Source organism: Lissotriton vulgaris, chromosome 2_1, assembly GCF_964263255.1.
Source record: "Lissotriton vulgaris chromosome 2_1, aLisVul1.2, whole genome shotgun sequence".
NCBI classification, from domain to species: Eukaryota; Metazoa; Chordata; class Amphibia; order Caudata; family Salamandridae; genus Lissotriton; species Lissotriton vulgaris.
The window spans coordinates 686,693,944-686,721,726 of record NC_141687.1 but is presented as its reverse complement, the minus strand read 5'-3'; the positions used below and the strand labels follow the sequence as shown (position 1 = coordinate 686,721,726).

At 45.1% G+C, this 27,783-nt stretch overlaps 1 protein-coding gene across 2 annotated transcripts in view; it reads left to right on the top strand.

Moving 5' to 3' along the window:
* Positions 1-27,783, top strand: part of OVCH2 (ovochymase 2) — a 1,017,769-nt gene that overhangs the window by 857,924 nt on the left and 132,062 nt on the right. For both annotated transcript variants that reach the window (XM_086955909.1, XM_086955910.1), the window contains one exon: positions 1,678-1,753. In XM_086955909.1, coding sequence (XP_086812035.1) covers positions 1,678-1,753 — 76 coding nt within the window. The remainder of the gene's footprint in view (positions 1-1,677; positions 1,754-27,783) is intronic.

Genomic DNA, 27,783 nt, shown 5'->3' with positions numbered 1-27,783 from the left:
ACTGCAGGACGGCGGGAGGGAGGCGGTGGGGGTTCTCGACAGCACAGGGACCCGGTGAGCTGGCAAAATCTTCCTCTCTCGTGGCGTTGCGCAGGTCAGAGTTTACTGCGGGGCAGATGTGGCTTAACAGCGTGACACTACCTCCTGTAGCGGGGACGCCCTTTATGCGCCTCCTGGCGCGTCGTGAAGGGGGTGTGTCTGGAGACCTCGAGGGCTGCCGGGACTTGTAGGCAGCCCCTCGCCTCGCTCCACTCGGCGGCCCCGCTGTCAGGTGGAAACAGACTGCAGGACGGCGGGAGGGAGGCGGTGGGGGTCTCGACAGCACAGGGACCCGGTGAGCTGGCAAAATCTTCCTCTCTCGTGGCGTTGCGCAGGTCAGAGTTTACTGCGGGGCAGATGTGGCTTAACAGCGTGACACTACCTCCTGTAGCGGGGACGCCCTTTATGCGCCTCCTGGCGCGTCGTGAAGGGGGTGTGTCTGGAGACCTTGAGGGCTGCCGGGACTTGTAGGCAGCCCCTCGCCTCGCTCCACTCGGCGGCCCCGCTGTCAGGTGGAAACAGACTGCAGGGCGGCGGGAGGGAGGCGGTGGGGGGTCTCGACAGCACAGGGACCCGGTGAGCTGGCAAAATCTTCCTCTCTCGTGGCGTTGCGCAGGTCAGAGTTTACTGCGGGGCAGATGTGGCTTAACAGCGTGACACCATGGTTAGGCTCTTTACTTCAGGGAATGCCATTCCTTACATTCCTTTTATCGGATATTCTTATTTAGATCTGCAATATTGAAATAACTCCACCATCTAGGATCTTGCTCTGGCCCTGAGGGAAGAACCAACTGATGCATGGTCTGCTGAATCATATGTTCCCTGTTGATGTTAAGACTACTAAAATCATGTATGTTTCCGAGGACTGTGTGGGACACTTTTCTAATTTTCCCCATTTGACTTTTGCCTGGTCCACACTCTTTCTGTATGTGCATTGATATTTAGCAGTTTCCGTGTCTTTAGTTCATCTTTGTGTATATCACGTTTTTTTTTGGGTTTGTGTGTCATGTACAGGAAAGTATACAAAGGTAAAATACAAGGATTCCTGTATGATGTTCATGATTAAACTACCTTTTAAACGTTATCACAAAACAAGTGTGCAAACTAACCATGTGCTTTCATAAATACAGAGCTGTCAGTCGGTCCCATGTCAGAAAGGCAGTCTTCTTACACTTTTCAGCCAAGACCTCTAATCATGCTGGGACTTGTAGTTTTACCTTTACCAATATAGATATGGACTTATAAGTGTCACCATTCTTAATGTTGTTGGCTGAAAAAAAGAGGAAAAACTTGTGGAAAGTCATCCTTATGACTTGGGGCCAGTTTACACCTATGTAAATAACAAAATGTGTCTATTTAGTGGGGAACCTAAAGCTAAAGTCACGGTGTTGTGAAAGGGCCGCAGAACATAGCAAAAAAATCCTTAACACACTGGATATCAGTCTAGCGTCATCCTTAACTCTGGGTAAAGGATGATGAATGATGTTTTTGCCAAATGCCGTGTATCATTTGACCATCGTCATGACTTGCAGGATGAGCATTTTTTATAAATATTATTAAATATTTGGGCTTGGATTTTTAACACGTCAATTGAGGGAATATATAACAAAAGATATATCAATATATTTTTCCTTACAGGGAACAATTCGATTCATTGGTTGTGGTTGCTGGAGCTCATGATATAAGTGAAAGCACCGAAAAGGAGCATCACCAGGTAAGCAGAACAGTTTGGCGTTGTTTTGGAAGGGAAACCAGACTCTTGCCACTAAAGGTACTCTAGGTCACAATGACTGACATCTCACCCTATTTAGTGCAGGGTAAACGCCATTGGCTTCCCCTCACAGGCAATGCAATGCAAAGACGAAGTAGCCCCATCAATAGCCCCCATATGTGGGAAAGAAAACTTCTTGTGTCATTGCCAATGTGTTTTTGCTTTTCCGAAATAAACCCCTGCCATGGGGATGTGTTTTAGAAAACGGAATGCTAAACAAATGAAAAAAAGAACATGGCACTCCCTTCACATTCTACAGCGATTACATTGCATTTGACTTTCTGTCTGAAGGTAGGATCACAATACCTTGGTAAATGCTTATGGTAATTCTTGTTTTTGCACTTTAAAAGTATAGGGGCTTATTTATAAGCCCTTGTGTCACTTTTGCCCCGCGGGTGCGTCACTTTTTGTGACGCACAGCAGGGTAAACAATGTGCCATGTTGCCTCATATTTACAAAGTGACGCATCAAGGTAGATGTGTCACTTTGTAAACCCCTGCACCACATTATACCTGCGCCAGGTATAACGGGGCAGATTTACAAGCCCCTTGCACCACTTTTGTGTCACTTTTAACATGGGAACCGTGATGCAAAAGTGGCGCAAGGGGCTTGTAAATCTGCCCCAATGTATGCAGGGTCGGCATTCTGACGCAAGTAAGCCTCGTAGAAGTGGCGCAGTGAAATCTATGAGATTGTACTGCATCACTTCTAGGACGCAAATGCGTCAATATCTTACGCCTGCCTCATGACAGGCGTAAGACTGACGCAAGCACATTTCACATGGGACTTGCCCATGTGTAATGACCCATTGCTGGAGTTGCGTCACTTTTGTGACACAATCCAGCAATGCGTCATTTTTGCGCCTATAAATACGTCAGAAATACTGACGTATCTGTAACTCCTTGCGACATGATGTGTCATACTGTAAATATGATGCATCATTGGTGTCGCAAGGAGGGCGCAATGAAAAGTGACGCATCGCTGTTTTCTCGCAGCGATGCTTCACGTTTCAGAAATGAGGCCCATAGTATTTAGTTTTAAGCATGTGCATTTCGGCAATACATACTATATTAGCAATGATGTGCTTGTTGTACTTTCTTACTACATCAGTAGTAGTGGAGTGATGCCAGATGGCATGGGGTATAGAAGCCCGGGTGTGTTGACATGGTGTAGGTTTCTACCATCTCATGTACTACACCAAGTCTTGTAAAGGTGAGACAGCACTCAACATTCGCATTGCTAATTTTTTCATTAGCGCTAGTGCTGATATCTCTGAAATTTATTGTAGTAACACTATGACTGGGGTACATTTTGTAGGGCTATTGTCATATCGCATTGAAAAAAGACCTTGTCACAGTATAGATGCACTGTTGGGCGCTTTCATGGGAAGATAATAAAGTCTGAACGTTCTGCCAGATAGATTATGCAAATATCATGTATAATTCCTCTGAACATAGCTAGGTATTTATGGGTAAGATAAAGGAGTTGTACGAAATTAAAATGTATTGGTTTATGTCTAGGATTGAATGGAGTTTTCGATACCTGTGCACAACAGTACTCCCAGCTATATTTTAGTTAGTTTCACTTCCAGGTCCACCTACCACCATCTTCCAGCCAGATGGTTAACTAAGTGTCACAGCCTATTGGCTTCAGCATGGATATAGGATAATGCATTTATAGCATCTTCTCTTTAATTATCTTGGTGAGGACTTAGTATTCCTCTGGGAATTGCCTTAATGTCATTGAAATCTGGTTGTGTGCTTCAGACTGTTTCATAATAGCTATTTCTACCTGCGGGAAAGTGGCTTTCCATTGCAGTAACCCCTCCCCCCAACACACACACGTTTTGCCAGATTTCTAATGCGCTTTGACTGAGTGTGCACTGGGTCCCTGTCAATCAGGTTCCCAGTGCCTGTGTTCTTTCCCTAAATGGTATCCACAATTGGCACACCCCTCACCCACATAGTAGTCCCTTGTAGAAGGTACAAGTGGTATCAAGAGCGGCAGCATGTATTGTACCACCCTGAAGGACCCCAAACCTAACACATACGCACTGCCGTTGCAGGCTATGTGTTGTATTGTGGCTAAACTAAAAGAGTTGACAAGGCACCCCTTCCTGGGTGTCATGCCTACACACCAATGCATGTGGCATAGGTAAGTCACCTCTCTGGCAGACCTTATAACCCAAAGGCAGGGTGCACTGTACCACAGTTGAGGGTATACATGCACGAGCAATATGCCCCTAAAGTGTCTTAGTCTAGTACATTCTGGGAGACTGTAAGTGCAGTGAAGCCATTTTGAGTACATGGGCTGGGAGTTTGTCAACACGAACTCCACAGCTCCATGATGGCTTAACTGTAGACTGAGAAGTTTAGTATCAAACCTTTCAGTATAATAAACCCACACTGATGCCAGTGATAGATTTGTTATAAAATGCACTCAGGGGGTATCTTAGAGATGCCCCCTGAAAAACGACCAACCTCTAGTGTATTGGCTGACTGGTCCTTGCCAGCTAGCCACCACCAGACAGGTTTTTGACCTCATTTGGACTTTGTGCTCTAGGAGGTCAGGAACAAAGCTTGGTCTGAGTAGAGGTGCTTCTCACCTCCCCCTTTAGGAACAGAAATACTTTGCTGTGTGCCTCAAAGGCTCTCGCCATGAGTTATGATGATTTGGGCCGCTCCAACTAGTGGAGGTGCCCACCCCCTCTCTCCGCCCCACTTTTTGGCAGCAGGACAGGTGGGAAAATTAGAAAGCAGAGTCGGAATTTCAACCTTGAACAGGCACACCCCTTGGGTGGCCGGGAGCTGGGAATTCTCCATCTTAAATTGGAGAATTAGGCCCAGTAGGAACAGGGATGTGCCCCTTTCACCAAAGGGAGGAGGCACCTAAAGGGTGTAGTCACCCTGGGTGACATAGGCCATTGGCTACTGTCCACGACCTCAGTAACACCCTTAAATTCAGTTTTTAAGGGCTCCCCTTAAACTTATTCCTCAGATTCGACAACCTACGAAGAAGAAGGACCGAAGAGCCATGCAGCAGTGGAGAAGAAGACAACAGCTGACTTGACCCCAGCCCTACTGGCCTGTCCCCTCCTCCAGCAACCCTGCTTCAAGAAACCAGTGTGGCCCGCAGCCAGCAACCTCCAAGAACCTCTGGGACCTGTGCTGACTTCAACAAAGACTCTTTTCTCCCGTGGACACCGGATTTGTCCAGCAAAGAAACCAACACAAGGACTCCGAATCCAGGTGCCACTTTCAACACTCTGCACCCGACGCCCACATAGTCCAGGTGGCCCACAGACCCAGTGAAGTCACCCCGGTGACTCGGACCTGAGATCTAGTGTTGGACAACCTCTTCTGCCCAAACAATGGTGTTTTGGCATACCCCACTATTCAAACTACCTCTCCAGTCATGAGATTCCTTCAAGCAGTCTTCTGGCTCAAGCCTGCAGTTGTTTTCTCCAACCGAGGATCTCCTTTAGTTTCAACGCGGCCCCAACACCTCCTATGCACTCTGCACCTGGTTGCCCCTGTGGCACTGGTGGTGAAGTCTAAGTGCTATTTGGTGCCCCCTCCAGTGCTGATCTTAAACCTCAGGGCCTGTGTCCCTGAACCGCAGGTACTTACCTGTAATCAGTGCCTCTTTGAGGTGCCCCCAGCCTCCATAGGATACATTGGGCCAGTGACGTCTGCACCCCGGCCGACCCAGTGCCTCTGGTGGTGTAGAACCTACTTTGGTCTGATCATTGCACACTGTTGACCAAAATCCCTGGAGACTGAATCTCAAAAACGTTTACTTACTTGCAAGTTGTTCACCTGTTTTTTTCCCATGGGATTTTGTGTGATCTTGAATACAAAGTATATTTTTCTGTACTGAAAAGCATTTCATGCACATCTAAAGTATTGTTTGATGCTATACAAATCTGAAAGTATTGCATAAAAGTCTACATACCTGTAACTGAATTAAACTTCCTAGAAATAAAAGTAACTAAAGTAATATTTCTCTACAAACATTGGCCTGGAGTCAGTCATTGAGTGTGTGTTCTTGCCTTGTATGAGTAGGTACGCCAAATGCATTCACATTACCCTCTGATAAGCACAACCGCTCAGCTCAGCTACCACTAAATTGAGAGTAAGGTTATACCTTTGGGGGCTCACTGAACCTCTATTTGGTATAGTAGATACAGAGCCAGCTTCCTACACTACCCCCATCAATAAACATCAGTAAAGTCAATAATTGTTTATCTGGGACCAGGTTATCAAATGTGATCTATAGGATTTGTTTAGGGCTTTTCTAAACATGGGCGGTAAGCTTGGGTTGTCAGTTAATAGAAGGAGAGGGAAGTATAGATGATGACATCATACTAGTGATGTCAGACTCCACCACAAGTTTGACATGTGGCGTTTCCTGTGTCTATCTCCGCTCTGGTAGTTTTTGAACTAGTGCTCAACACTGTCTGTAGGAGTCCCCGTTCAGCTAGCCTATGCTCTTTTACCAAGTTTACAGTATGAAGGTGGTGAAAACAGAATGATCCAAACTGAGCTTGCACTGCTAGGTAACAGGCTTCAAATTCCAGTACAGAAAGACCTCCTCTCTTCATACGTAATTACCAGATAATTTAGCCTGCCTCCTATCCCAACCAAGCCTAATAAGTGTCCCTCTCAACTTATGAAAAAATAATCTGGGGCACTGATTTAGAGTTTGGCAAGTTGGGTACTCCTTCACAAACATGAAAAAGTACCCTGAATGTAAAATCCTTGGTCTACCCACTCAGTTATGAGTTGGGGCTGTCACTTTTCTGACTTTGTCAATAGAAAACATACTCCAAAAGCCTGATGGAGCAAGGGCATCAGACCGCCGGCCCTACTTAAGCAGAGGGTCTGATGTACTTTTTTTCTGTCCGACACCACCAGATAAATCCTGGTGGTAAAAAACTGGAATTAAATAATGAATCGCCCACCCCACACTGGGAGACAGCTCCTTAGGTGTGGGGGCATTCTTTTTTTTTCTCAGGAACAAACTCCCTCTTTCTGAAAAACAAAATGGTTTGGTGTGCAGCCATCAGAAACGTGGCGAATGTGCACCAAACCTTGTGCCTTAATAGGAGCCGCCATGATGGCAGCTCTTGTGAAGGCACAGAGATCAACATAGGGCTGGCAGTGATCTCTAGGTACAGCAGTCAGAATTCCAACCAATGTGATGGACCTCCACCACCATTTTAAAAAGTGGCCCTTCCACCTTCCATATCTTAAATTTAGCACTTAATCAAGAACACTACTTTAATTCGGGTAATAGATTCCATCATGGAGATGGGTAGGGTGATCTCTCTAGTAACTTGTGTTGTTAGCTTATCACGGGGTCAGACAGATAATTGTGGTCATGTCTTCTGACATGTGTGAACAACAGAACCATATATAGTTTAGAATACCATATACCTTTGGTTCAAAATTCATAACAAGGGGCCCGATTTACAAAAGTAATCTGAGACAAAATCCTAACTTTACGACTTTCGGTATTCACAAAGGGCATTTAGGAGTAGGAATGTTAGGATTCCTAACTATACTACTCCTAAATGCCCATTGTGAATACCGAAAGTCATAAAGTTAGGATTTTGTCTCCGATAACTTTTGTGAATCGTGCCCTCCTATCTTTCTTTGAGAGCAAAGTTGTATTCAGCTGAAATGAGAGATCCGGGAGCTCCAGTAAAATGTCTGGCAAAAAACTCTAAGCACAGGTAGTTACACCCTTGTCCAGGAACATTTACTCAACGGTTCCATTCGTAGACATATGTGCATTCATTGTACGTGTAACAACTTTTTCCTGGTACATTGAAAACATTTTGATAAACGGGCAAGATGGCCGCTGACGGACCGTAGGAGGACAGTCGCACTATCCGTCTCTCCCGTCATAGAGTGAAAAAGGGAATACCCTGAATACCCTGGACAAATCGAGCGTTCAAGGCGGAGTATGCTCTATGCAGCATGCAGCATGTTGATGAGCATAGCATAGAGCAAAGGTGCACATCACCAAAACCCAAACGAAAAAACACTTACCTGAAAGTCGCGCTCCGGAGCTGGGCGTATCTTGTGGAAGGCAGATCATGGCTGTGGTCAGAAGTTTGCCGACTGTGGAAGAGGAGGGGGGGCCGTACAAACAATGGCGCCCCGAGGAACAAAGCCGAAGGAGGTGAAGGAGGCCAAGGAGCTAACGCAAGCTGCGGGACCACGAACAGAGACTCCTGGAGCAGTGTCCTCCGCTGCTGCTGCTGTACGAACGGGAGCAGTTAGCAGGAAAGCGGCAGTGTAGAACATCGGTGTAGGCTCGACTGGGGAAGCCTCAAAGTCTGCCGAGCGCAGCACAGGGGGAAAAGAGACAGCACACGACATCGCAAAGAAAGGCGTCAGAGGTCAGGTGCCGCTGATGGGAAAATCAAGGCGATCAAAGAAGCGCTCCGGCAGCCAACGCTGCGGGAAGTTTTTTCTCCCGCCAGAAGACTGTCAGCGCCAGACCCAGGGGAAATGACGGCCCAGACTCCGCAAGGCATCGAGCGGGAGCTCAGACAGAAGGAGCAGAGGGAAGGAGATGACAATCTCGGGGATGACGGCACAGAGAGGCTGAACTATCAGCATACATGCAGCAAGAGTGGAGATATGGAGGTCATGCTGCAGGCCCTAGGAGGGGAAAAAGGAATATTTTAAATAGAAGCATCAAGCCAGCAAGAGCAAACAGGAGATTTTATTCAGCAGGAGGTAAGGGGGACTGCAGAGACAGGAGAGATTGACAAAGTGGGCACAAACACAGAGCAACAAACTCCCCATGTGCAGGATGAAGAACAGGGGCAGGTCCAAGCAGTGACCCCAATAGAGTTACCTCTGGCCAATAAAGTCTCTCAGTTAATTCCCCAAGCTCAGACATTGACACAGGAGCAAGCAAAGGCACAACGGCAGCAACTAAGGAAGGATAAGGTATTAAATATCATTAAAACCAGGGAGGTCGCTACTCACCTGGGGATCGCTGAAGGTAAAAAAAATGAGAGAGGGCATGGAGGAAGGTTGGAGAAAACAGTACCAGGGTCCCCGAGTGATGACTGTTTCTTCTCAGTAAATGAAGACATAGGCACTTTAGTGTCTAGTAGGGGAAGCTCTTTGGATGGCTCGGATTTAGAGTCCAAGTCTGACATTGGCACAAATTCGTACTCTGGACCTTCTACCGAAGAGAGCAGCTCAGACCATAGAGGGTCTATCGGGACAAGGCAACACCGTGGAGGGTCTAGAGCTAAGCAGAGGAAAAGGTCCAGCCTACAGCAGGGAGAGACAGTTAAAAAGCTGGACTGGGACAATGCTGCAACATCCCAGTTGTATGTAGAGAATGAGGGATTGGATGCACAGCAGGGTTCCGCGAATAAGGAGGCCACAAATCCACCTACTATGGAGTTGATGTTCGCTACACTCAAACAAATGCAGGGCGAGGCCAGGGCTGAGTCGAGAAAGGTCAGGCAAGAGTCAAAGAAGATACAAGGGGCTCTCAGGAAAATGAACAGACTCTACACAGAAGTCGTGGGAAGAGTAGCCCATGTGGAAGAACGAACTGGAAATCTAGAAGATGAAGTGTCTAAGTGGCAGCAGTTCAAGGAAGATCAGGAGAAGTTGGCTGAAGATATGAGGTGGAAACTCAAAGATTTTGAGAATCGCCAGAGGCGCAATAATGGAAGACTGTTGGGAATTGCCGAAGGAGTTGAGGGGCAAGATGTGCGGGCTTTCGTCATTGACCTATTTAAAAAAGCCTTTCCAGAATTGACGACTTGGCAATGCGAAAGCGAGGTGCAGACGGCGCACAGGTTCCCCTTGTTCCAAAAGAAGGACTCTACGGGCGCTGGTGGCAGTAAGCCCAGGGCAATCTTAGTCTTTCTTGGAAATTATATTTTGAGACAAGAGGTGATGGACAGAGCAAGACCGGAGGCCAAAAGAACAGTAGATGGAGCCACCTTTTTTGCACGGCCGGACTTCTGTCACGCAACGGTGGAAAGGAGATGGAGGTTAAGACAGATGATCCCAGCATTTCAGGCCTCAGGTCTTGAGGCTTATTTGCTATTTCCATCAAGACTGAAGGTTTTGATAAATGGGTCTGTTAAAATGTTTTTTTCTGAGATAAAAGCGCAGGAATTTTTGTACGAATGTAAGGAGAAACAGAGGCAAGCAGGGAGAGGGAGGACAGCAACTCAGTATATTTATCAATACAAGGAGCACATGCAGGATTAAAGTAAGATAATTAAAGAATAGGGTACAATATGGAAAGAAGGGATCGGGGCAATGAAATGGATATATGGTTTTGACGGGAGGGAGGGAAGCGGCTACCTGCGGATACACAGCAGCTACGCATAGGTCATGCATGACCTATTTGCCTGTAGGGGGGGAGGGGTTCTGTGGGTGGGGAGGCTGGGGGGGCTGCAGGGCACACTTTCGGGGGAAGCAGCATCTGGTTGGAACACGACACATGGGAGAATTTAGTTTGCGGGAGGACACTAAGGGAGATACTAGGAACACTAGGAAAAAGAAAGGACGGAAGGATGGTTGCGATAAAGGGCTGGGCAAGACGCAGAGGGTTAAAAAAAAGAGAGATAAAAATGAGCATTAAAATACTTACTATTAATGTATGTGGTTTGAACGAGCGTGTGAAAAGGCAGCGGGTGGCAGCCTACCTTAGAGCATCAGGAGCGGATTTTATATAATTACAGGAAACAAGTATCAAAGGCAGTAAGAGGTATCTCTTGGATCAGCTAGGCTTCCAGGTGTTAGCACATTCCAAACAAGGTGCAAAGACAAGAGGAGTGGAAATACTGGCGAAAAGAAACCAAGTCGCAATTAAAAAGAAAATGGAGGATGTATGGGGCAGGTGGGCTTTAGTGGAATGTCAAGTAAATGGGGACTGGATCATGCTAGGCTCGATTTATGGATCAACAGAGGACGATCCAGAGATTTTTTTTCATTTTTAAATACTGAGCTGCCAGTATGGGCTCGACAGTAATTCTGGGAGGAGATTTCAATATCAATGGTATAGGAGGGCTAGGTCTAGGGGGTAGGGAAATACTAGGGGCGGAAAAAAAGGGTATGCAAGGCAATTAATGAGATGTCAAGGAATAACTCGCTGGTATATGTTTGGAATACAGTTAAACTACTGGATGATGGCCCCGCATATTTCTCTGCACTATATAGAGTCTTTGCAAGACTAGATTATTTTATGATATCTAATAGGTTGATGGGGAAAGCAAAGATGGAAAGGGGACCCCGTATTGTCTCGGATCACAATCCGCTGACACTGATGCTGGAGAATATAGTTAAAACTAGGCCCTTGCGAAAATGGACATTTGAGCGAAAATTATTAAAAGATAAACAGTACATTGAGCACTTGGAAAAGTGGATAGAAAATTACTGGGAAACGAATTGGCACAGTACCTCCACAAGCTTTACCTGGGACGCCTTTAAAGCAGGGGTACGTGGAGAAACTCTCAGTTATAGCTTAACAAGACAAAAAAAGGAGAGAGCTAAGGAGATTATGCTAGACCGGAAGGTCGCAGAAGTGGAGGCAGAGCTAGTGGCGCTAGTTCAGGCAGGAGCACCCATAGAGCAGACTCTGATAGAATTAGCAAGGGCAAAAGCGGAAGCAGGAGAAAATATAGCAGCAAAAGTGGCAGAGCTGTACACGGCAAGGAAGGAGCACTGCCATGAGTACAGGGAATGAGTGGGGCACACCCTGGCGGTCAGGACTAGACAGATTGAGGCAAGGGGGGAGATAAAGGAAATTATGGATAGAAATGGGAGTTTGATCACTGAAGCGGCTGGAATTAGAGAGGTGTTCAGGCAATATTATACCAGACTTTATAGCGAGGATCAGGAAATGGATGAGGAGCTAACTCAGGAATACCTGGCTAATGTAGTAGCGCCATATCTTACCCAGGAAGACAGAGATGAGTTGGATGCACCAATACGGGAAGAGGCGGTGAGAAAGGCGTTGACAAGTTTACCAGCAGGGAAAGCCACAGGACCAGATCAGCTGCCAGTGGAGTTTTATAGAACATTTCAAACAGGAATTTTCAAGTACATGTTTGAGACATTTCAGCAGGCACAGGAGGGCCAGTCAATACCGAAATCAAGGGCAGCGGCAGAAATTGTGATTATTCTTAAAAAAGGCAAGGTACCTACTGAGGGTCTTATAGGCCGATTACACTTTTAAATGCAGATGCCAAAGTTTACTCTAAGGTTCTGGCCACCAGACTCTCCAGGGTAATAGACACTATAGTGACACATGTGCAGCATGGTTTTATACCAGGGAGGGGGATGACGGAACACACACGAAGAGTAATCACACTATTTGATGCTACAGAAGTCTCAGGAGACCCAATGTCGGGTATGCTGCTAGATGCAGAGAAAGCGTTTGACCGCATCTCCTGGGATTATCTGTGGTCATCTTTGAGCTGGGCTGGGATAGGGACTAATTTTATACGGGCCATTCGGGTGCTTTACCAAGCTCCAACTGCACGGGTGAGGGTCAATGGGGAATATACGAACATGCTAGAAATAAAGCGGGGCACCAGGCAGGGGTGCCCGTGCTCCCTGCTGCTCTTAGCTGTATACCTGGACCCATTGTTACGTAGGCTAATAGGAAAAAGGAGAATTAAACCAGTAAAGTTGATGGGGGCGAAGGCAAAGTGCTGGCATACGCTGATGACGTTGCGATTATAACATCAGATCCTATGGAAGCAATAAGGGAAATAGAGGGAGAAGCAGTGGTGTTTGGCAGAATAGCCGGATACTCGCTGAACAAGGAAAAAACTCAGATTATTATAAACAACAAGGTACAGTGCCCAGACAGACGTGTGGTAGACTCAGGTACATACTTGGGAATAGAAATAACGGCGAACTTAGATAGTGTGGTTGAAAGAAATATTGAACCAATAATTAATAAAGCTAAAAGGGATTTAGACAGATGGCATAATCTACATTTTACATTAGTAGGGCGAGTAAATGTAGTTAAAATGATGCTACTGCCAAAATTGCTATATATTTTCCGGGCAATCCCTCTAACTTTTGAGCAAAGATGGTTTGTTTCTTTGGAGCAGATGGTAAATAGGTTTTTATGGGCGCAAGGGAAAACGAGGCGGGCCCAAAGATATATGGCACTTCCTAGAGAGAAAGGCAAATGGGCAGCCCCAGATTTTAAAATGTACTACTTTGCGGCAGTTTTTCAATATATGGTGGAATTAATTGGGGGAGCAACAGAGCAAGCAAGTGCGGACAATTCAGTATATGCAGTATTGATCGGGGGAGAAACATTAAAAATCTTTTCTTACAATACACTGAGTTTAGTTACTACAAAAGGACGACATTTAAAACTTTGATAGCGGCGTATAGGGTATGGGCTGCATTTAAAAAGAAGTATGGGCTAGGAAGATACAATGCATACACACGGCTATTAGATAACAAGGCACTGCCGCCGGAGATATTCGCGGACTCTGTATTTAGAGAATGGGGCCAGAAGGGCATTGTGAGCCTTAAGGATTTGATGGGGGAATACGGGGTGTATCAATTTTCGGAGTTACAACAGCTATATGGGGATGGATACAAGAAGTTTTTATAAATATTTACAAGTAAGGCCGCGAAAAAGGGAGGCCCAGTAGGGTTTAGCGAAAATGTTTTGATGGAGTATGTAGGGAAGCAGGGGGGTTGCACGATTAAGAATTTGTATTTTGAATTGATAGAAAGTAGAGAAGATGCTTTAGGGAAACAAGGAGAAAAATGGGTGGAGAGACTGGGGGTGGTGCAGGAAAACGTTCAGGTATCATTGGAATTAGGCAGGAACACGCTATGCTGTGCAGCCTTGCAGGCACAGCACTACAAAACCATCTTCTCACTTTATTACACGCCAGCAACAATTGCGCAATGGGGAGGCACATCCGGAATTACATGCCTGCGCTGTAATGGTTCGGAAGCTGGGATGGTGCACATGTTTGCCACATGTCCGACATTGTTACCTCTACATAAAGAAATAGATTTTTTTTTGGAGAAGGCTATGGGTATCATCGTAGAACTGACACCAGCAAGACTAGTCTTGGGAGTGGATGGGCAGTGCGAAGACAATAAATTCTTGTTTGTAGCTATGGCGGTTTTGAGGTTCTGTGTGGCCTCAGCTTGGAAAGACCCGGCACCACCCACTTTTCATCAATGGCTGGCAAGGCTACTCTCTATATATAACTTGGAGAGGGAGATATATGCAAGAAAAGGTAAAAAAGGGAGGAAACTAGGTCTAGAAATATGGGCACCTATGGAAGCTTGGAAGAAAGGATAGAATGTGGGCAAGAGGACATGGTTAAGCCTTTTTTTTTGCTGGTTTTTCCTTTTTTCTCTCCCGGCATACTGTAATATTGCCTTTTGGATAAATTAACATAACTGTGGGTTTTTTTTTTCTTTTTTTTTCCGAAATTCTCTCTGTCTTAGGGACTTGCCTCAGCTTTGTTATAGTTCGTACTTTGATTTTTTTTATGTTTCTCTTTCTAGTTTTTCCAATATAAGAACTGAATTTGTATATGTTAAACAATAAGTATGTTGTTTGTGTATGTAAAGTGTCATGCAGCCAGGGGGGGGGGGGATGTGGGGTAAATACCTAATAAAAATAGGAAGAAAACATTTTGATAAACAGTGCGCTCTTCCCACTGGATCAGGAACCTTGAGAGTTATTTACAAATGCCAGATTGAGAACATCATATCGTATCCCCAGTCTTTCCATGCCATCCGGAGCTGACCTCTGCAAAATACCCTTCACTGTTAGTCGCTGAAGCTCATGTATGTATTAGCGCAATAGCAGTGTGTCCATGTGACATAATCAAGATGGATTCAGTTTTGTTTTTGCGTTTACATCCTCGGTGCCCACGCATGAATCCAAAGTATTAGACTGAGTCTGGTTTTTATTGTAGTGGAAATTTGCTGTTCAATTCTATGATCACCAGAGTCAGTTATTTCGGACTTATCACAGTTGATTTGTCATCCAGAGTATAGACCTAACCTAACGACTCCTATGATTAGGGAATCAATATGTTTTTGGTGACTTTGCACATTTAGCACTAAATCATCTGAAAAAACAATGAGCGCCATCTTATGTATATGAACTGCTGTGAGTGGAATTCTTATAACATGCAAGCTATAGGTTCTCTAACTATGGCCAGCAAAAGGGGTGATCGAGGGCAGCCTTGTTTTGTGTCAAAGGTTTGATACACCAATCTATTAATTCTGATTCCTGCAGTAGGGGCAGTATTTTGTAACTCAGTCAATTGAAGTAAGGCATCTCTCAGTCTGTAGCGCCACAGCAGTGCCATCGTAAAAGTACAACACAGAGATTCAAACACCCTTTCAGCATCCAACAGGAATGCAGCTGCAACTGGGATGCGTTGGTGAATTCTATGCCTCTCTGTCATCATTGTGGGGACAAAGAACATCATTACACTGTGAGCTTCAGGAAGTTATGCTTATTAGATCTCTGTGGGATAAAGCTTGGCTGATCTCAAAGCAAAATATAAGACATTAGTGGCAGCAGCCTCTCAGCGTAGCTAGTTTTTTATTATCAATATTTAATAGAGAAAGTAGTTTTTGGGAGGAGCACTGAGCAGGTTCGTTCAGCTTAACATTTATAAAAGCTTCCCAAACTGCTGGTGAGAGCTTTCACCCACCCTGTGCCTGATTGCACATATACAGGATTGTGGCATCAGTAGGTCCAGGTGTTATTTATAAATTTCTACTCTGAGGACATGCCTCCCTGGAGCACTACCACTAGTTAGTACCCTCATTGCACATTAGATAGACATGGAGAGTGCCGTAGTACTAGCCATCATAAGATGTAAGTAACTCTGCAGAATGGGACGCAACTTTCTTGTCAGAGTTAGTTCTGTATGCAATATTGTCTTGCCCCCCCTAGTACCATTGATAATTCGAGCCTGGGTTTTACCTGTTCTTTCTCCCTCTACAAATTGAATGACCTAGGGATGTTTCCAGAGTGTCATACTTCCTTCTCTGCCATCTCTTATGTCATTGATCTCCAGTAATTCCCATCATATTTGTGATTCTAGTCCAATATGGTGGTTTGAGGAGCATCTAGACATTGGGGATTGCTTGTATGGCCATTTTCTCTTTAGATATATACATCCCCTGGATATATACTTTGAGGGTTTCCATTATGCCTCAATTTTAGTAATCAGGCCTTCATTGATTTCAAAGTATTCAATGACGAATTGTCAATACAGTGCCTAGCAGCGACTGATGAACTGGGCCCAAGTTGCTGGGTCACCCCAGATTTTTGCCTTCCCTTGCCGAACCCATTTTGGTTGACTTTTTTGACTTAGTGCCCTTTACTCCTGATAACTTATGGTAAAGAGCTTGTGCTCCACTTTATAAACACCTTTAAAATTATTCTACACCTGATTTGTACAGTTAACTTACTTATAAGGTCTTAGTAAATGGTACTGCGTGTACCCAGGGCCTGTAAATAAATCCTACTAGTGAGTTTCAGCACTGATTGTGCCACTTACTACACTACCTCTGCAAGACACACCTCTGGCCTGCCACTGCTGCATGAAGTGAAGTTTTAACTTGCCATTTCAACCTAGCAAAGTAAACCTTTTGCCAGGCTTAAACTTTCATTTTTAATACTTATAACTCACCCTTCAGGTAGGTCCTCACCCTCCCAGGGCAGGGTGCATGGTGTTTGAAAGTAGGGTATGTGTGTTTCGGTTTTACATGTGCTGACAGTGAAAAACTCCTAAAATCGTTTTTCACTGTTGTAAAGCTATCGCTCCTGTAGACTAATGCTGGGTCCCTGAATGCACTTAGTAAATTACACATTCAAGTTTCGGAACATGTTGAGAAATGCTTCTTCCACCCATTTGAATTGTAATTTTAAGTTCTCGTTATTTGTAAAGTTGGATCAGAAGTTACTAATCTGAAAATGCCACTTTTAGAAAGTTGCCATTTCTCTGTTCACTTTTGCCAGCATCCAGGGTCACATGACTGAGAATGGTTCTCCTGAGGTGTGTTGTGTATTGCTTCCAGACATGGGGACTAAAGGGGTCTGGAAGTAGAGGGAGTAGGTAAACCTTATAGAATCACTGGTGAGGAGTGGTGCCCTGCCCTGATTACACTTCAAAGGACCCTGCCTGCGAAATACACAACGGAACCTGACACCAGGCCGTCCCTTTTTTTTTCCAAGATAGATTGGAGCCAAACCTAGGGGATGGGGACAAAAAGACCAGAACCAGTTTGGGCACAGGTCAGGTATTGACCTCTACAGAAAGGCTGGCACTAGGTATCAATGTGCCACCTTCAGAACTTCTCATCATAACGCTTCTGGACCTTTGGAAGATTCAGAAGAAAGACTGCCCTACTGTCTGAAGAAGGAAGATTGGACCTGCTTGCCTTGAATCCAAGACTCCCAGAAGTGACTCCAAGTGTTGGTGGGATGACCTTCTGTTTGAGCTACAGGAAAACAAGCTTCATGAGGCTTCCCTGAAACAGCCCACCTGACCAGCATCAACTCGACCTGCCTGAGCTCTGTTGCGACAACGAGACACGCAAGGTCATGAACTCCATCCACTCAGGATCTCCGTCAGACCCGTGCCCACACCACGTATTCAACAAAGCAAATGCTGCCATTGCACCCCAACTACGGAAGGTCATCAACATCTCCTTTGAAACAGCAACATTCTCGGAAAGCTGGAAACACGCCAAAATCAACGCCCTCCTCAAGAAGCCCAAGGCGGACCCAAAGGACCTCAAGAACTTCAGGCCCATCTCCCTACTCCCGTTCACGGCGAAGATCATCGAAAAGATTGTCAACATGCAACTGGCCCGCCACCTGGAAGACAACAGCATCTTGGGCCCGTCCCAGTCCGGGTTCAGACGAAACCACATCACCAAGACAGCCCTCATCGCCGCCACAGACGACATCAGGCGCCAACTAGACAATGGCGAAACATCAGCCCTTATCCTCCTGGACCTGTCAGCCGCCTTCAACAAGGTCTGCCATTGTACTCTAAAGACACGCCTCCTAGAAGCCGGAATCCAAGAGAAGGCCCTCGACTGGACGCGTCCTTCCTCTCCGGCAGAACCCAGAGCATCCGCCTCCCGCCCTTCCAATCCGAGGCCACCAACATCATCTGCAGCGTCCCCCAGAGCTCATCCCTCAGCCTGACGCTGTTCAACATCTACATGGGCACCCTCGCACGAGTGGCCCGCCAACACGACCTCAACATCATCTCCTACGCCGACGACACCCAGCTCATCCTCTCCCTCACCAAGGACCTGCACAATGCCAAAACCAACCTCCACGAGGGAATGAAGGCCGTCGTCGACTGGATGAAGTACAGCAGGCTGATTCTGAACTCGGACAAGACAGAGGTACTCATCCTCAGACCCACCCCCTCAGACTGGGACGACTCCTCGTGGCCGACCACACTGGGTACAGCACCGACACCCACTGACCATGCACGCAACCTAGGATTCATCCTCGACTCATTCCTCTACATGTCTAAACAGGTCAACGCCATCTCCTCCTCCTGCTACAAAACCCTCTGCATGCTCCACAGGATCTACAAGTGGATCCCGACCGAAACAAGAAAAATGGTGACACAGGCCCTCGTTGGCAGCAGACTGGACTATGGCAACGCACTCTACGCAGGAATCCCAGCCAAACACCTACGACGATTACAACGCATCCAAAACGTCTCCGCCCGACTGATCGTCAACGTCCCCCGCCACAGCCACATCACCCCCCACCTGAGAGAACTACACTTGCTCCCCGTCGACAAGAGGATCACCTTCAAGCTCCTCAACCACGCACACAAAGCACTCCACAACGCCAGACCAGCCTACCTGAACAGCAGACTCAGCTTCTACACCCCCACCCGCCAGTTCCGGTCCGCCAGCGCCGCCCTCGTCACTGTCCCCCGCATCCAACAAACATCCTCCGGCGGCAGATCCTTCTCCTACCTCACCGCCAAGACCTGGAACACCCTCCCTACCCACCTACGGCAGACCCAAAACCTACTCGCCTTCAGAAGACTCCTCAAGACCTGACTCTTCGAGCAGTAGCGGCACCCCCTCCCCTCAGCGCCTTGAGGCCCTCACGGTTAAGTTGCGCGCTTTACAACTACTCTGATTGATTTATTTATTTTATTTATTTATGGAATTTTTAATGCGCAGCTAATACCCAAGGGTGTCTAGGCGCAGTATGATACTTTAGGATACAGTGATGAGCACACAAACTTATTGGTTGAAGAGCCAAGTCTTCAATGCCCTACGGAAACAGATGAGAGTAGGGGCAGTTTTGATATGTGAAGGGAGAGAATTCCACAATCTGGGAGTTGCTACCAAGAATCTTCTGTCACCCCAGGTGGCGGTTCTTGTTCGGGGAACAGATAGTAGACAACTAGCTGCTGATCTTAGGTTCCTTATAGGGGTGTATACCTGAAATGCCTCTTTTAGAAACTTCGGGCCAGTATGATGAATGGCCTTATAGGCAATGCATAGGCCTTAAATTTGATCCTGCTCTCCACTCTTAGCCAATGAAGATGGCGTATAGCTGCCGAGATGGACTGGCGCCTAGGAATGTTGAGAAGGATTCTGGCTGCCATATTTTGAACAGATTGGAGCTTGTTCAGAATATATTTATGAGTATTGAAAAAGAGGGCATTTCCGTAATCAAGCTTGGAAAACACCAAGGTGGTAATTAGGGTTTTTCCAGCTGATGCTGGTAAGTACGGTAGCAGCTTTTTTATCTTTTTCAACGTAAAAAAGGCAGCTGAGACAACCTTATTTACATGATGTTTGAAGGATAGATGTTTATCAAAGATCACTCCAAGATTCCTGACCTTTGCGACTGGGACCGGAGGAGGACCCATCTGAGTAGGCCACCAAGTCCGGGACCATTCTTGAGAGATGTTACCAAAGGTCATAACCTCCGTTTTCTCCGCGTTCAGTTTTAGACAATTACTATGCATCCATGCTTGTACCTCCAGTATCCCCTCCTGAAAGTTAGCTGCCACCATTGGGCCGTTCTTATGCACCGTCAGCACAAGTTGGGTGTCATCAGCGTAGGTAGTTAGGCGCATCCCATGAGATTTTATGACCCTTGCCAAGTCTGCGACATAAATGTTAAAAAGCGCAGGACTTAACGACGATCCTTGGGGGACCCCGCATGGCAGTTTAGAAGTCGGTGAATAATAATTGCCCAATTTAACTGCCTGTTTGCGGTTAGCTAGAAAAGAAGCTATGAGATCTTTGGCCAGATTGTTAATCCCCAGGGCTGCGACACGGTCGACCAAGATGGAATGGTCGACCGTGTCGAAGGCCGCCGAGAGATCCAACAGAATGAGCACTGCTGCTCCTCCCGAATCCAAGATGTTTCTAATTTCATCGGAGGCCTTTATCAGCGCTGTCTCGGTTCCGTGTCCCCTCCGGAAACCGAATTGCGTATCATCCCAAGAGTTTGTGTTGTTCAATGAACTCTGAGAGCTGCTGGTTCATGATGGCCTCTACGATTTTAGCGGGAAAGGGAAGGCAAGCAATGGGTCTGTAATTGGCCGTAACAGTGGGGTCTAAGGAAGGCTTTTTGAGCAGAGGTTTAACAATGGCCTTCTTCCAGGTCTCCGGGTAGACGCCTGTTTTGAAGATGGCATTACAAATGGTGGTAAGCGGCTGAGAAATGGTATTGTGAAGTTGATTCATTATATCAGGAGGGCATGGATCAAGCGGAGAACCCGATTTGATCTTGGCAGCTAGTATGCTGACCTGATCTTCTGTCACTAGCTTGAAACCAGAAAAAGAAGGATGGGTCACAGCCAAATGGGAGGATTGATCAGTCCTAACTACCGCCGGTAGCTGTGGGAAAATGGAATAAATGTCCATTACCTTGGTGGTGAAGAAAGTGGCCAACGAGTTACAGAATTCCTGAGAATGCTCAGTTGCAGGTCCAGTGGGAGGAATAGAAAGAGAATTCACCACCTGGAATAACATCCTCGCTGAATTCTGGGCCTGTTCAATTTGACCAGTAAAAAATGTGTTTTTTTGAGTGATGATGGCTTTTTTATAGATCGCCAGAGCATCTTTATAAGTTTGCTTAGCAGAGGGACTGTAGTGTTTCTCCAGCGTCTTTCTAGACTTCTACAATACTGACGCTGGAGACGCAACTCCTCTGTGAACCACTGGGCCGATGGTGTAGCTCTATTTGGGCAATAAGATTTCTCAGGTGCCACCTGATTAGCTGCCTTTAGTAACCATCCCTGAAAGTTAGTGGACAAAATTTCAGGATCACAAGAACTTTCCGGGACCGAAGTCCTTAGGAGATTTGAAAGATGTGGAATATCGGCATTTTTCCAAGGCCGTGTGCCCAGTGACGACCGGGCTTTGGTCTGGGGGGGTTAGATTGTACTGCTCGAATTCTAAAGATGATGGCTTGGTGATCAGACCATACCAATGGTAGTACTGCTACCAGGTCGATGCCTGGATTATTTGTGAACAGACCATCCAGTGTATTGATTGATTGATTTGAATGACTTTGTTAAAGGTCCTGTAGGAGGCAGGTCAAAAAGATAGGTGAATACTATTTACAGCAAAGATTGGAAATTGTCGCAATTTGAGGCTGCTTCTACATTAAGGGCTATTGATCAAGCTAATTTAGAAAAAGTGCTTGCAGCCATGGATAATAGCATTAATTCTCTTTCTTCTAGAATTTACACTTTAGATAATATTGTTTCATATGTTCTGGATATTGTGAAATATGAAGTATTTTGTTCCATGGTCAAAATCAATTGCGTTCAATAATGCAATTTGCATGGACTTTGCAAACCTTGAAATCTGGTAAAGTTCCTGGGGACTACATGAATACGTCATCTTTGTTTTTACCATTTAATTGAACTGAAAAACAACAATTCATGTCCATTAAGGATGCAACATACTAACTTTTGCATATAGAAAAATTGGAACCCTTACCAATTTCTGTCGCTGAATCTAATTCTGCTGTATGGCTTATTCATGAGTTAATAACACTGCCTTACCCCTTGTTTAAATTCAGTTCATGTATGAAACATTATGCCCTAGGCAGATATGAACCACTGGGTAGCGCTTTTCTCCATGAAGTTTGGTCTCTGCCATTCACATACAGGTGCATGAGAGATGATAAAGAAGTTTATTTAAAAGGCGAGGAGTACACTTCAGCACCTGATCACTCACTGGTGTGCAAAAATATACAATTGCACGGAGCATATAACACTCAAGCTCCAAATTTAGCTTGCATTTTAAAGGGAAATCTAGTGCCAGCAATTACACCAACTTTCACATTACTAGCTAACAGCAGTACTTTTGCTTTTAAATAATGAAGCTTACTACGGTATGCTGGTAGGGATTCCGTACATTGTAACTGTCTCCCAACTTGTAGTCTGCTGCAAACATTTACTTATTCCGCCCCCGCAGGGGAGACTCAATATATCCATCTGGTCTTCCATTCCGACTTTGAGAGCAGAGTTCAACAAGATGAGCCAAAAAGAAGTCGCCCGTACTTCTTCATGTGAAACATTTGTCCTTCACGTAGCTAACACCCGAACAGAGGTGCATGCACTTTGAAATACTGATCTCCAACTTCATTTCGGTGCCCTGTGCCACACTATATTCAATGTCTCTACAAAAACAGGCTTAGCGCATTTTTTTAAAGTTGTGGGCTCTGTCCTTGTGACCTTGTTCCAACCAATATTTGGTGTGATACCGGCATTTTTTCATTCTATTTTTTCCAGCGTCTTCGGCAGGTTACATTAATTCTTTCCTAGGCTGCCGGTGTACTGCTGTTGATTTGCTTGCACCGAAATGGCTGCACTATCTGTGTCACAAGACATCCTACCCTGGCTGTTCCAGCTTCACAACCTGATGCTTGAATTCTATAGCACTCTATTCTTCGGGTTCTCATACATTACTTGTGTGCAACCTGTGTTCCATTGCCTCGATTGTTCTTTTGAATGGTCTTTGGATTTGTGTCTCTCCAAAACGGCGTCTCCTGCCCCAGATTATGATCGACTAATGAGTCCCTTAGTGGTTCATGAGTTGTACTGTTCTGGTATCGGGATTATATAGCCTGCGCGGTTGGCACATGACTTCCTAACACGAAGTTACCTCAAAGAACACGCAAGTTGTCCTGTGATGATGCTAGAGGCTCCAGTTATCGAAGAACATGCTCATGGATTAGATTGGCAGTTATCCAGTTTAGAGCACATACTGATTTTTTTAATTTTACTATTTTTTTTCTCTCTGTGATGGGCAGTATACCACCCCTTCTTGTTTAAAAAAAAAATCCTCACAACTTCGAAATTATCCCTTGCAATTATCAGACATTACTGTCTCACTCGAACTTGAACTCTGCGTTCATGAATTGCTTCCCTTTTGTTCGTGGACCGATCAGGGGAGGGTGTAGTGAAGACCTGGTTCTGCTTGCACACATTGCTTTGTTAGTATAAGCGTATCAAAAGTTTAAATGCCATTTTGCTTACATCTGTTGTTGTAAGTTAAACTGCTTGCTTTTCTTTGCATGAGAACGGTCTGCTTTCCACATCCCTAGACTTACACCGCAACCTCAGTCTGTACAGAGGTTTGTCTGTACTCAGGCTTATGCAGAAGTCTTTAAGGTCGAATAACAATGTATGCTGTTGATTCAAGTTGCCAATACTGCAATTCACTTAGATCTGTCTTTGGGCAAGGAGAACAAACTAAAACTGGATCTCCAAGAGACTAAATCATTTGAATAAATTCATTTATTTTCTAAATGTCAATCAAAAACACATTTTCTGAACATCAAATTATTCTACGTTGTTCAAAAATACATTAAATATACAGGAAAGGAAAAAACTAAGGAAAAAGAGTCCTACATAGAAGTATTTACATTCACAAGTGCTAACAATGTGTGGTTATAATTCATTCATGTGTCCTCATTCATACTCATATATGCCATGTAACAGTCATCCTAAGGAAGTGTTGGGGAAGAAAGTAGAACAGAAAAAACATTCAAAATTGCCTAAAAAGATTCTTTTTGGTCATCAACAATTACATTTTAGAAAAAGACATATAGATTTTTTGAGAATATAGGCCATCTATGCAACTATATACATTCGGGATGGTTTGTTCTATGTGTGGAGGAACTCTCTTCAGGACCTCGAAAGTGGTTCTGAAAAACATAATGAAAACCTTTGCTTACTCGACTGAGTGTAAAAAAAGTAACCAAAGGTACTCCAGGATGGGAGCATTGGTCTCTTACCTATACACTTTCAAAACAGTGTGTTTGTTGACTGACTGATGTCAATCATTCCCTGAAAAGCAATCAAATTGGGAGAGGGGTGAATAAAAAATAATTGGGTATCTATGTAGTCTCACATGTAAGTTCACTGAATGTATAAAAAATCCTTACTTGAGAATTATCTCTGTGCTGTTATGGCAAGAGCTTCCATTTTGCATATAACGTCGTGCTTCAATGTGAAATCACTGCAATATAAAGAACGACCTTTGTGATTCTGATTCTAAACATGTCATGGTTCTTAAGTTGTATCTGAATATTGTTCAGCCTACCTTTAGATGAATTCTTGTGTCGATTTTTCTTTGGTTGAATAATTTATTTTGAAGTTTAATCTATGGAACAAGCAGAAAGAATAAACGTGTTTACTTTCATCCAGTTTCTTTCCTTATGTCTGTTCAAGAATCAGTTGTGGTTAATCCTGATCTAATTTTTTTAGAATGCTGTTGGGAAAAAGCGTTCTTTTGTGGGGTCGTATTAAGCAGTGTACGGGGCGGGAGCTGCCATTGAATGGGCTGCGATTGCACGTTTTGGGAGTTATGCTGTACTGTGTTAACTTGATCTAAATCAGCATAAAGTTTTGCTAAATTTGATAATAACTTTCACAAAGATAAATCGCCCTTTGTACTGGGTCCATAAAAGTCCTTACGGCGAACGTTTTAAAAAAAAAACACATCCCGTAGGCTTTGGCGGTGCGGAAAAGCGTTCTTTTGTGGGGGCATATTCAGCAGTATACCGGATGGGAGCTGCAATTGAGTGCGCTTCAATTACGCGTTTTGGGAGTTGCGCTGTACTGTGTTAGCTCGGTCTATATTGGCATGCGGTTTTGCCGGATTATATTGGTCTCCTTCAGATAACTAAGCCATCCTTTATACTCGGTGCATAAAAATCCTTACGGCAATCGTGTTTTTGAACAGACAACATATAAAGTTACCGTTTGTTCTGCTTGCCGCGACCATTGCTCTCCTCTCTCTTGCTCGTCTGTGAATCGACGGCAGTGGGACCTCTGCTGTTATTCTCGCGTTATTGCGCCAAGATTAGCAATTCAGTGCTTCTGGGAGCTGTAGCTTTAGATCGTTCAAATTTGATGGTTTGATAATTTTTTGGTTGGCTTGTTAGTGCCCTCTCTGACTCAGAGATTGAAAAATTAGAATCAGATATAAAAACAAACCAGCTTATTACAGACTCAAAAGCTTTACTGGACAAAGTCGACAAAGACATCTTAGAGTTCAAAGATTATACAATCAACCAAAAGAATACATTTGAAAAAGATAAAAAAAGTTTTTCACTTGAAAAAGGTATACCTCTATTTACAGCAGGATTTTTTCACAAGAACAGATTCAAGACGTTATTTATCTGACTACCAAGGAAGATCTAGAAATAATTACATTACGTTCTCGGATACATCTTCCACATCCAGTGGTAGTGAAACGGATAACACAAATAATAGAACCAGTTACAATAGGAGAGGAAATTTCCACCAAAACCCCCAACAAAATCCCAAAGGCCAACAGTCTTTTTTAGGGAGAGGCCAGCCAAAAACACGTGGGAAAACGAGGTTCAACGTTCCACCATGGGAAATTTCCACACGAACACGGACATACAGAAATTGAAAGAAACCTCAGTGCATAATTTGTAAACAAAAATTCTAACAACCATAGAGATTAGTGCTTTAGAGAAGGGACTCTCTTTCGTCCCCACTAGGTTCACCAATTGTGTTCTATTGAAAACGGAATTCATAGAAGTCTGCAGAAAAATACAGTTAACAACTTTCTTCTCAGGACAAGAACTACCTGAAAGCACTGAAACCACAGGCCTAAGGAGACCTTCAAAATTCTGCCCTCCCGCAAATAAGATACCAAAAGATGTAGTCAACCTTGAAAAAACGATCCTTTCGGCAATTGCGGCGCAAGAGAAAAAGAGACAAGGCTTCATTAAATACAACCTAACAAAACAACAAAAAGAAGCTCTACAAAACCTAAAAAATGACCACTCGATCGTCATAAAACAAGCCGACAAAGGCAGATCCTTGGTAGTCTCAGGAGCGACAGAATATACAACTGAAGAAATCCGACAACTCTCAGAGAAGAAATGTTACAAAAAAATTGGGAAAGATCCCACAGGTGAATTACAAGGAGAACTGTTCAAAATCCTCCAGATAGGGTTTGAAAATGGCCCTGTTACATAACTAATTCCCTGCTACGGACACTCTTTTCCTGTATCAAACCTGAATAGTCACTTAACCTGCACTGAAAAATTAAGTGGATATAAGTAGAACAGTGGGTACTGTTAACACTATTTACTCTGTTTACAGACAGTGAAACTCTCATGAGAATTTCACCACAGAGTATTAAAAAGAATCTTTTAAGCACAGTGTACACTCTGTGCTGAGCTTGTCCAAAAAGAGATGATTCCAAGGTCTGAAGGTGCTAAAGATCATACTACCTACAGCATTCATACTTATGTGAAAACTTTACAAATACCCATTTCCTGAAGCAAAACAAGCACATGTGCATAGCTTAATACTTGGTGCACACAGTCTTCGATGTTACGTAGAGATTGTCAATTCTGTCTAATAACTAGAGGGTGCTTACAATACATGGGGGGCCTTAGGATGGCACGTGGATTGCCCCCGCCAGGCTGGCGGTAGCCATCGCCGGCCTGGTGGGGGCAATCCGCCCGCCATCCTCACACAAATGACCCCCCGCCATATTAGGATGGCGGGGGGAACACGGCGGACGGAAAGACCGTCCGCCGCTTTAATATGGTGGCGTGTCTATCAGACACCGCCATCCATATTAACATGGGCTTCTGTAGATGCCTTTCTGTGGTGGCGATGCCCCCACGGAAAGGCATGCGGTCTTCACTTTAGGGGGCCCCTGTGGGCCCCCAGAGTGAAGGAGAGGTGGGGCGTACACATGGGGGGGTACCTGTGGTACCACCCTGCATTTGCATAAACAAAGCGGCAGGCACCGCGCTGTGCCTGCCGCTTTGTGTCTGCAAGACCGTCCGCCGCTTTCCCGCCCCGGTCGCAAGGCGACCGGGCAGAAAAGGTTTAATATGGTGGCGGTGTCTATCAGACACCGCCATCCATATTAACATGGGCTTCTGTAGATGCCTTTCTGTGGTGGCGATGCGGCCACGGAAAGGCATGAGGTCTTCACTTTAGGGGCCCCCTGTGCGCCCCCAGAGTGAAGGAGAGGTGGGGCGTACACATGGGGGGGGTACCTGTTGTACCCCCCTACATTTGCATAAACAAAGCGGCAGGCACCGCGCTGTGCCTGCCGCTTTGTGTATGCAAATGCATACGTGCATTTTTGGCATTGTGGCGGGCGGTGCTGAGAGCACCGCTCGCCACAATGCTAAAAATGCAGGATGCGCCCGCCACTGTGGCGGGTGCATCCTAATGCCCCCCACGGGACCCCGCCCTTATGGCGGGCAGTCACAATCACCGATAGGATGCGCCATCCTAATGACCCCCTTAGAGTATTGTATGTAGAATCGTAGCCCTTTGGCAAACTTTTTCTACAGAGCCTAAAAACTTGTGTGGAATAGAACAGACAAACGTTGCCATCTGGCACCTGCACACAGGGTTACTCTTCAAT